Source organism: Pyxicephalus adspersus, chromosome 2, assembly GCF_032062135.1.
Source record: "Pyxicephalus adspersus chromosome 2, UCB_Pads_2.0, whole genome shotgun sequence".
NCBI classification, from domain to species: Eukaryota; Metazoa; Chordata; class Amphibia; order Anura; family Pyxicephalidae; genus Pyxicephalus; species Pyxicephalus adspersus.
In genome coordinates, this window is record NC_092859.1 from 110,718,923 (window position 1) to 110,730,850 (window position 11,928).

General features: G+C 37.8%; 1 protein-coding gene across 1 annotated transcript in view; it reads right to left on the reverse strand.

The window, feature by feature from the left end:
• Nucleotides 1-11,449, reverse strand: part of LRGUK (leucine rich repeats and guanylate kinase domain containing) — a gene marked incomplete in the record, with an annotated part of 42,522 nt that extends 31,073 nt beyond the window's left edge. Inside the window, 5 exon segments of the mRNA XM_072401845.1 lie at nucleotides 123-204; nucleotides 2,340-2,440; nucleotides 3,846-3,927; nucleotides 8,659-8,766; nucleotides 10,628-11,449. Of these exon segments, the coding sequence (XP_072257946.1) occupies nucleotides 123-204; nucleotides 2,340-2,440; nucleotides 3,846-3,927; nucleotides 8,659-8,766; nucleotides 10,628-10,795 (541 nt within the window).
• Nucleotides 11,450-11,928: the final 479 nt, after the last annotated feature.

Sequence of the window (11,928 nt, forward strand, 5' to 3'; positions counted from 1 at the left end):
CAACCAAACCAGTATCTAAAATAGCAGAAAAGTGTCTAAACAGTAAATAAACTGGTTATACACTTTATGTAAGTTGCTAACAAATTCCATGTACATTTTACATTTTAATTGGCAAAGGATACTGTTTAATAAAAGTGTTGTCAGGGACTTATGAGCAGATAAATCCTTCATGTCAGTTATCTGATTAAATGACAGATTGACAACCTGTGAAAAAATAAAAACAAAAAGAAATAAGTAATTTATTTACTTCAAATATATGCATGAAACTTACATTATTGAGCCAAAATGCACAAATACACTGACAGGTGAAGTAAGTAACATTAATTATCTCATTGCAGTGACACCTATCACATAGTGTGATATATTAGAAAGCAAGTGAAGTTTTAGTCCCAGAAGGTGAAATTTTGAAACCAGGAAAAACTGGTAAGCATTAGGATCTGATCAGCAAGGGTCAAATTGTGATAACTAAATGACTAGAACAAAGCGTGTCCAAAATGGCATGTCTTGTGAGGTATTCCTAGTAAGCAGTGGCTGGTTTCTGCCAATAGTGTTTCAATGAAAGACAGCTGATGAATTGGTGACCAGGTCATGGGCAGCCAAGACTCCATGCACACACATAAAAGAACTCAGAGAACCAGAAGAGGCTCTGAAGAAAGCCACAATAGAACATTTGTAGAACACAGTGCGCTGTAATACCAGTCCATTGTCTAAGCACCTATAATAGGCATTGGAGCATCAGAACTGGATATTCAAGCAATGTTTTCTTTTAGATCATGAGCTGCCGTGAGTCTGCCAACGACCACTGGACACTTTTAGGTAGATCTACACGGGGATCTGCACAATATTAGGCTGGGGATTAATTGTTTGAGCTCATAGGTGTATATACAAGAAAGGTTAAGATTTCCATTTCTGTTGGAGACCTATGAGAACCTTACAGTGATTGCTGGTCAGATTTTTTTTTTAATCACAACTAAACTATGTGAACTATGTGGATCAATAACGAAATTGAATTGAATCAAATGTTCCCTAATCACTAATTAGACTATTTATAAATCTTTGCTAGTAACATCTTGCATAGCTTAGTGAGCACCTGCAGCCACTGACGCTGGTGCGATATTGTTTGCATCTTGGCTATCATTTCTTCGACCTTGCTTTTTTCCACCCCAACTAACATCACTAGATAAATTATCCCATGCAAACTATTCCATCAAAGTGAGTCAAATCCCACTTTCAGTTCACTTTTCATGATGCTGGGAGGTGCAGAATTTGCTTTGTTTTAGAAAAGAGTGACTGTGCCTAAACCAGGGACTAGAGATGATGTAACCCCGACAAGACGCTTCACAGATTCAGCAGAGATGCCAAGGATGAGGGATGAATTTCACCTGCTGTCTTACAATTTATACTTACTATAATATCTTACAAAGGGAAACACTTTGTAACATTTTAATGCCCTGTATGTGCAGCCAGGAAAAATACTGGATATACCGAGTTACATCTGTTTTTGGTGATACCTGTTATTATAATAATTTGTACTGACTTTTATATAAAGAATACTGCAAAATGGATATAAATGTGCTTGTAGTTAATGCTAATGATTGTGCAAGAAAAGCTAAATTAAAACATCATCCTCATCATACAAAACATCACGTGGACAGTGAAGAAGCAAGTGATGGCTACTCATTGGCATCCAGTGTTGGTCTAGATAATAATCAACAAAAACTATGCAAAATAAAGTAATGTTTCACAACCTTTTATTTGCCAAAGAGCAGTGAGGGGTTTATTTCACAAATTAAAATGTCATTAAAGCTCAACTATTATCAAAATTTTGTTGAAAGGCTTGAAACGTGTCAACCTTGTATTGTTTTTGGTGTCTCCATTTGGGTGATTTTCCCTATTTTCTTGTTTTTCATTTAATAAATATCAGATAGAAACATTAAGTGAGGGAAAATTCCATCATGGGTACATTGTGAGCAAAATGAACATTCTGCAATATTGTCAAAAAATGTCTTGTTGTCTAGCTCCCTGGGTGCCAAACAGAACAGATCATGAAGGGAAATACAGAAATAATTTTATGTCTAAGAAAGAGCAGTGAAAGATTACAACCTATCAAAAACTAATTTTGGCTGAACTTTAAGGGGTCTATTTATAAAGCAGTGAATCTGACATTCACTGAAACATTTCCTGGTGGAGAATCAATTACTGCCATTGAAACATATGGACCTGGAAGATTTTCTGCCGGGGAATGTTTCAGTGAATGTCAGATTCAGTTTCATAAATAGTGTTCCTAAAACATATATTAAACTAGATGATAGATAGTATACATCTCAGGCTTAACTCACCATAAGATTTTTAGGAGGAAGGAAATCAAAAAAAGTGCTTAGCTTGTTGTTCGAGGCATTCAGTTCTGTCAAGTAAGGCATGCAACTGACACAGGATAAATCTATAAGAAACAAAGTTGTAACCATAATATAAATTACTTCCCAAATGTTTAGAAGACCTATGTTTCTCTACAGTTGGTGTTAATACTTAGAACTGGCTGTAAAACAAAAAGGGAGATATAGGTGGAAATCAAAGGCCCCAGAGTTGGTTTGATTTTTAGTTTGGTGAGTTAGGGCACACATAAAGAGGAAGAATTTAAATGCTAAGTCTATGTCTCAAAGTTGATAGTATTCCAAAGTTTACAGGCCATAAATGGATGTATTTGGATGGCACCTAAAGCATTGTGATAAGTGATGAGTCACTGCTTAAATATTAATTATTCTGGAATACATTTGAAAAGAATCCTAAAGTTCTACTTGCTGGTACAAATGAATGTTGCAAAGTAATATTATGCAACATTTCGCAAATATAAGCCTAAAAAACAACAAAAAATAGATACAAATTAATTTTAAATTCTAATATAAATATTTCTCTCCTGTCAATCATAAAAACTTTCTGCTTTGCTACTGTCACAAGCATTGCTTTAGGTATATCTAAGGCCAAAACATTTTTGAATTTTGGATAGTGTAAAGAAGGGTTAAAACTAATGTCATTTTTTGTCACCTATATAAGACTTTTTTTCTTATACATGATACTTCTTTTCCTTGTATTTTATGGTATGAGAGTATATTTGGATGGTATATGCTCTTGAGCAGTACCCACACATGTGAATTTGGGCTTAAATGTCTTCTGAAAAAAAAGTTAATTACTTTCTGCATTCCTTGGCTTTCTCAAAAAGAACCTGAATTTTGGAAGATGTGCTAAAAAACAAGGTAGTGGGTTAACTGCTACCGTAGTCACCAGTATTGCTTGTGGTTTCCCTGCTACAGACTATTTCACTTATTTCACTGCAAATAAATTCTGCAGCTCTTTACAAAATGCATGTGTGGACACCCTCCCATACCAATTGGGGGGAAACCAATTGGCCTAAAAGTAATAAAGGTTGTGAGTAGAAGACTGCATAGTAGCCGACTAAGCACAAGGAGAACTGAAATTGTCTAAATACATTGTCCCTAATGGGATTTGGAATCAATAGAAGACAGCAAATAATAAGTATTTACCACTAAGCCCCTATGAAACAAATGAAGATTAATAACACAGCATCACAGTTGGTAATTAACAATTTAATTAATTAACACATGCAGAGTACAGTTTACAATTAAGTAGTGAAAATCTATCATTTTGGGGGGTACGCCACAAAAAGTACATGTAGGGAATATGCCAAATGCATTTTAGAATACAAATGTGGATATCTTTTCCATTAATTACTTTTAATGAACCTTAATAGACATCAGGGCTTTTGAGTTGTCAGCTAATAAATCAAGTAAAATGTCAAAACAATTTACTTTAGTTCTAATATTACATACCATTGATTTCATTGCCGGACACATCCAACTTTTGCAGGTGAACATAATTACAGAGAATCTTGATATCATTTAATTTCTGGTTCTACAATTAGAAAACAAAATTTTGTTCAGGCTGACGGTCACACTTTGCTTCATGTCATCAATAACTAAACCATAGTTATGCCTATATTCATGACAGTATGGAAAAACTACAACAATGTATACAGGATTCAATGCTATTAGGTGGATCACTCTGATAAAGAGTATAAGAAACTCTCAGTATTCACAGTTTTAAAAAAATATCACTTTTTGTATATAACTTACTAGAATGCTTTTTGTAACCTGAAACTTGTGAATTACCTGTCTGGATAATACTTATACATACCTAATGATTTAAAGATGCCCTTCATTTAGAACGTTTTCATTCCCTCCAAAAAGTAAGAAACAGCATCTCAAGAGGGAAACCGTATCAGAAAGCAAGTCTGTCCGGTTTTTAGATGCAGTTACTGTGAATGTCAGTTTGTCTGGTAATCAACCCTAATGATGACAAGACTAAACACTTGCCCACTATACCATTTATCCAAATGATAACTAATAATATGGCAGCACCCAGTGTTTGTTCTAAGGTACATGGGCATGTTAAATAGGTCAATGGCTTACTACATCTAAACAGGGAAGCTATCTATCTTGGCTGGATTGAATGCTGTGGATCCTTGGACAAATAATTATTTTATAGGCATTGTATTGTCTTCATCACAAAGTTAAGGCAGACCTTCCAGTAAGCGACTTCCACACAAGAATTGTCTGGGCATGAAACTAATCATTTGATTTCACTTTTAGTCACATAACTAATTAAACAAAATGGGTGCTATGGAAGGAGGTCCTAAACACTACCTAGCAACCCCTCAATATAACATAGACAGGACCAATATCCCACATAAGATGTATATGTACCCACAAAGTTAAAATGGGGTCATGTAAGCCCAGAGTATTCTAAACGAGACATGTTCACACTTTTTTTTTGTTTGTTAAAAATATTGCAAATATTTGCAATAATTGTCGTAGAAAGGATCTTTCATGATCCTTTCCAACGACAGACGACTGCACGATGCATGAACGAGTGCTGTACATACAGCACCGATCTGTCCTATGGAGAGAGGAGGGGGGAGAACGACTGAGTGGCACCCCGCTAATCTCTCTTCACTTCTATTACGATTGTTCATCATCCATAATCTGTGGACCTGCCAGAACGGTCGTTCGGATGATGGACAACAAGCGCCGTACACACGCAAGATTCTCATCTGATATCAGCCCCGAGCTGATTATTGGACAAGAACCATTGCATGTGTGTACCTAGCCTAACCCCTAAAAAAAAAAAAAACACAAAAAGAAGTTCTTTTACGGGAAACAAATTCATAATAATGACACTTGACTAGAATTCAATTCAGTTCAACAACCAGCAGGGGGTAAAAACATGATATGTAAAATTCATATCAGTCTCCTGTTATTGTTGTAATAGTTTTTTAACACACATGATCCACTGCTATAGAAGGAAACCTATTAATTGTTGATTTAGAACAGAATTTACAAAAACGCCAAAGAAAAAACAAACACGAAAATATAAATATTCCAAAAAAATTAGGATCTTAACCTTCATAAATGATGTACAAATTATTTAAAAACTTCTAATATTTTCCCCAGTCAAAGACTGTAAATTTATAGCCCAGCAAGGGAGTAAAAGAACCTGTAACCTTACAATAATAGATCTGATCTCTATAGCCCCAAACCAAAGGACAGCTCTTTCATATGTGTCATACATCTGAAACAAGCATACAAATAACCTAGTGGGTCAGTGATTCAGAAGGTTTAAGGGCAGGGGACCAAAACATCAACCAAGCAAACCAGGTCAGAAATGGCAGATTATGTAATCCTTTAGTTTAGGGTCAGCTTAAATATTTTTGTTTTTTAAGCAACATGCCTTTTATATTGTCTATTGAGTTTAATGAGTATATTATTTGATTTTGGTTCCTTGCCAGACACATTGGTGATGCAAACTATTTGGCTCTGCAGTTTTGATGAATTGGTCTTTTGGAACTAAAACCCAAACAAAATCTTGGGTGGAAGATCTAAGCTGACGAAAAGCAGCATTTAAAAAAGGGGGCCCTATGTGATGCAAATTATAGTTCATAAAACAAGTAAACTTGTCAAAAGAGAAATATGGGAATGCCATTGCTGACTTACTAGTTACCTGCCTTCTAAATTTGCTGGTTGGTAAACTTTTTGTTGGTGAACTGGCCTAAGCCTATCTGCATACACTGGTTTAACATAAATAATGACACTGAATCAACAGGACATTCAAGCAGAATAACAGAAGTAACTGGAAAACAGAACAAAAGATTAGCAATGACAGCCATTGTGTTTCTTTCATTACATTTTTATTTAAAACAAATCTGTACAGAAGAGAGAAACACTTAAGTTGCTGTTCATTTTTTTCTGGAATTGCTGGTTACCTGGGTGTCTCAGGGTCTAATACTTTCTTATTCATAGACCTGGAACAAGTATGCACATTAAGTGTTCTTTTTGAATTCACTTGCTTTATGCTTTTGCTATTGTAATAGCTCACACCGTTGATGCTAGATACAGCCAAGCAACTAGCATTTTATTGGGAAATCAGTACTAACAATCCCTTAATTTTGACAATCTGAAAAGTTTTGCCAGCTGTTTTTTTAGGTAAATTGTCACACAACCCAATGCTTTTATAGATTTTGATCAAACAAAGCAAGCTGACAATATTTCATGAATCAAAGCCTATGCATACATGTACATAAATGATTTATTCAAGCAAGGGGACTCATCACTACCTCTGTAGAGTGGAAAAAAAAGATCTGCAACAGACATCAAAAGTTTCTGGTACACAATTAAGAAAACAGATTTCCTTCTTCTCTTTGCCGAGCAGGTCACAGCAGGAGCTTATTATAAATCTCATGATCCCATATGTATTTTTCTCCTGAACACTGATAAAGTCTCTAGAGAACATGTAACAAATAACTTTGGAAAGCTTTAGGAAAATGTTGTGAATGAGACTACCTTTATCTACGGTGTCACCAGGTTTTTAATCAGATATGTACAACTTGAAGATATTAAATACTGAACTCCAAGCAGTTTAAAAATACACACTCTTAAAGTGAACCCTCCAACATAGTTTTTTTAAATATGCCCACTTTTTTTTAAGCCTAGTTCACACTTACTGCACTGTAATGGCTGTAACAAGCATGGTGCGCTGTGGTGCCATTCAATATTTTTGCCTACATAGGTAATTGCTACTATGTCTATACCGCATGTGTACCATCTGTCATCTTTTGTGACAAGAGAGATAAAGTAAAAAAAGATCTTTAGCAGAAGTGAATTGAATCTGCAGATGGTCCTCATCAAAGCCCAAATGTATTCTGCTTATATTGTGCATGCTTTCCTGATTACCCCCCCATAAACATGCCACTGCATTTATTCATCAAAACCTTTCTGTTTTTATTAAATACCCTATCTTAGACCCACTAACATCATCACTAGGTCCATATGTCAGTCCTGTATGCAACGCAGGCTGTCGAGGTACTGTACATTGTGTCCTAAAACCAGCTGTGTTAATATTCACATGCAAAGCCTCTATGATATCTAATAAATAAAAGGCCATGACCTGGGACAGTAAAACTGGGGAGAACAAAATTAGATGTTGGATGTCGTTCCACCAGGAAGTTAGGTGGGCTCTGTGTGACTTGTAATTCACACAGCGTAACGCTGCAAAAAGAATAGGCATATTCAGTATAGATGGGGAGCTTGTACAATAGTGCCCATTTTGAGGTAAACCACATGAATGGAGTGCCTATTGTGGGGGAAAAAGAAGCCAACAAACTTTACTGTGTGTGGTGCACTGCAACACATGTGCATTGTCCTAGGGCAGCAGTCACCAACTGTTGATCAGCAGCTCTGGCCAGTGCGCCCCCCAGTGGGGTCGTGAAAAGGGCCCCGCTGGGGGGGGGGCGAACCGACCAGAGCGACAGACCATGTCTCCCATATGCATCGCAGGCTCAGAGTGGTGGGCAGGTTGTGTCTATGGACAGATCTGAGCCTGCGATGGGAGAGTGAATGGGTCCTGGCATCATGACGTTACTCTGGGGGAAGTTTCTTACCCTTTGAGTGGAACATGGCTCCCCGCGCATGCGTGGTCCAGAGTCAATGAAATTAGTAGTTTGTGACATCCAAAAAGTTGGCGACCACTGTCCTAGTGAGTTCAAATGTCATTCAAAAAATGGTACCACAATACAAATAGGTAAACTGGCCCTGAAGGTGTGGCTGGAGTCTATGCTTTGTCTCTTAATACAGCAATAAACAATACAATTTACTCTCTTCCTCTAAAACATTTCTTATAACTGTTTATTTGTACCAATCACAGAGGCTGGGACGAATGCTGGCAGAGGTGTTTGAGTGCTAGCAACAATAGTTTTCTATTGACCTTTTAAGCACCTGTGGCGGTGTTATAGTTGATCCAAAGCCCTACTTGTTTATGTTTTTACTTGTTTATTAGCATTATCTGCATGTAAAGATAAAGGAAAAGGTATTAAATGGTCCTTTGGCACTACCTTTGTGGCTTTACAGCTAAGTTTTACTTCTATAATTCCATATTACAGAGGCATTCAGAAATCTGTGCCTTCCTTTTTTTAGCACTATTGGAAAAACTTTGTAAGATATGGAGCAAAGAAACCTAGCTCACATGAGTTCCTATACAAATATACTATGCATCTTACTTAAAAGCTGTGGAATTAAGTCTGGTAATACGTACAGATATGGTCAGATGCAAATACACTTGTTCAGTTCCAAGAGCTGAACGGCCCAGTACTGACAGTCCATCAGAAACTCTTTCTTCATTTAGCACTCCATCAAATGGTTCCTTGACATAAAAGAAGAATAAATAAATTTAGATAATAACAGTTTATATGTATATATCACACAGGCATGGTTGTTAAAAACATACTGTGGGCCCTGCAAACATCCTCCCCTTAACCCCTTTTTTTTCACTTTAGCTACGTTTCCTCTCTACTTTTCTTTTGTTGAAGTCAGAAAAACTACAGTAGAACCCTGGTTATCCAGAACTCAGATAATCGGAAAATTCAGATAACCGGAACCCGACATCTCCGCTTTCTGGATAGCTCCCGCAGCCCTGGCGGAGCTGTACCATGTGTACTGCATCCAAGAACACATACCACAATTCCGCTAAGGCTGCGGGAGCAATTGAAAAAGTGGAGCTGTCAGGAGAACAGAGCTCGGCTGATTGCTCAGAGTTTCCCTTTTTTCTCAGCCATTTAGCACTAGAGGTGAATGGGGACAAGTCTTCCCATTTAAATCTATTGCTAAATAGCTGAGAAAATTACCTCCAGTTAACCGGGGCAGCACGGTGGCTCAGAGGTAGCACTCTTGCTTTTGCAGAGCTGGGTCCCAGGTATGTAAAAACATGCAGTTAGGTTAATTGGCTTCTCCCGCAAAGAAAATTGACCTTAGACTGTATTAGAGACATATGACCATGGTAGGGACATTAGATTGTGGGCCCCTTTGAGGGACAGTTAGTGACACGACTATGGACTTTGTACAGCGCTGCGTAATATGATGGTGCTATATAAATACTGTGTAATAATAATAACCAGAAACTACAGTTATCCGGAATCAGTCATTCCCTGTGTGTGCCAGATAACAGGTTCTACTGTATTACGTAGAGTTATCCTATGCATGTCTTCAGTGGACAGCTCCCCAATCTCCACTACAAGCCAGACTTTAATCTGACTCTTCAGCATTTGACAATTTTTGGAGAGTCTGATATTTGTCCCCTCACTGTGCACTACAGAGTCTTTTAATGATGTAAGGGATTGGAGAATAGAATTACAGTAAGCAGGGTTCTGACACTCTCACAAGTGCAGAATGCTGAAGTATTTGATCACATTCATTTTCTATGGGGCTGCTGCGGAATTAGCTAATTGTAGCATCTCCCCAGGCAGTGGCTCGCTGGTATGGGAAAGTAGTAACCGCACAACAACCTTGTGCCTGTGTGAACATAGCCAAGGTGTAAATAATTGACATGGCTTGCCAGATTGGTGACTACACCAACTTATCTGCTGTAGGTAATATCTATTTAGAGTTTCTGAAGCAACTGACAGGGTCATTTAAAGCAGTGGTCCCCAACCTGTCTACGAGAAAGTTTTGGTGGTCCCAAGTGGGGTCAGGAGAAGAACATGGACCATGTCTCCTGTATGGATCGCAGGCTCAGGGTGGTGGGCAGGTTGTGTCTCTGGGCTCAGACCTGCAATGGGAGAGTCGGCAGATTCTGGCATCATGACGTCACTATGGGGGAAGTTTCTTTCCCTTTGAGTGACTCACGGCTCCCCGTGCGGTCCGGAGTCAGTAAATTTAGTGGTCCGTGACCTCCAAAAGGTTGGGGACCACTGATTTAAAGGAACAGCAACAAAATCAGAGCAACAATAACAATGATAATCACAGTCCTACAAAAAATATTAGTTGCTGAAAATATATACTTTATACGTATACTAAACTTTTTAAAGGAATGTGTAAATTACATTCTAATTATTGTTTTACATCTATATGGCAGGCAGCCCAGATTATCACCCATCCATGGCAACCAAAGGGAAAATGTATATTCTCTATGCAGAGAGTGAACCAGGGAATCCCTGTGCCATCCTATTGATAAGTAGTGCTAGGTAAGAGACACCCCGAATAGCAGCCACCAGCACACGTTCTCTTACCTCCATGCTGTCCTCCTGTTGTTCGCTGTCAGAGTCAGACTCCCTGGGGTCCCTCCAGTTGTCAGGGCTGGGACTCTGCCATCTGTCTGCACTCGTCCCCTCCAGATCTCTTGCACTGATCAGGGAAAATTCCTCCTGAAGGCCGGAGCTGATTAGTGCAACAGCCATGTCCACAACCGGACACTACACTCCTTTACGCCGCTTTCCCCTTCACTCTGCACCCGGGATACCACATACAGTGCCAGGAGCCGCCATGCTGTATACAACTATGTAACTAGGCAACGCGAAGCGATTTGCAATGCATGCTGGGAAGTGTAGTTTCTAGAACAAGTGATGGTAGGCTGTTATGCTTTTTTTTTTGGTTAAAGAGTGGACGCTTTTGTCAGGGAAAATGTCCCTAATTCTTAATGAAAATGTCAAGATAAATCTTGGCTAAACCCAAAAACAAAAATGTAATATGTATGTGGTGTAAGGCTTGTAATAAATATATCGTCTTATAGAAAAACACACCACACACACACTATAATTATGTATATAGTATATTATATACTATTCCTTTTGAGTTGATCCCTCCACATTGCCGTAAAATTCACTTATGCACAGGTGTATATCAACAAGTTGCAAGCTCCAAGAAGTAGGAAGAGATTTAGATGAAGAAAATAAAGATAGTAGTAATATGGATGAAATATGTGAAGTCCTCCTAAAAGTCTATGTATAGTTAAATCCTATTTTTTTTAATCTAGTCTAAGTATGCACTGACTTAAATTTTAAACAATTAGAAATGCCCATACAGCTATTGTATGAGTTTTTAAAAACACTTTATTTCAAGATACTTTGCAGAGAAGATTTAGATTTAGGGGAAAAAATGTCGTCCAAATGTCCCAAAAAGCTTGGTATTTGGGAGCAGTTTTGAGTATTTTGAGTATTTGGGAGGGGTTTATAGACATTTTTACTGTTTCCAAACACAGTGGGAAGCATTTTCTTTCTTTATCAAGAAAACGCTCTGATGTGGACCAGTCTATTGGAATTTCAAATGTGAGTATTTGAACCCTTAGGCCCCTAGGACAGGCCTAGTATGTGTTGTTTTAGGTAGGGAAAAACACACACTAGTCGCCAGTACAAATAGGGGCACAAAAAAAGTTTTCCTTTAAAGATACACTTTATTATATTGTAGCATACCTGGTGCATACATTTTGTCATCATGCTACCTATAGGAAAAGTACCAATGAGTCATGTATCACAGTTGTGGTGCTTACAATAATGATAAACTATATTTTAGTTTGAAATAGGTGGCAACAAAT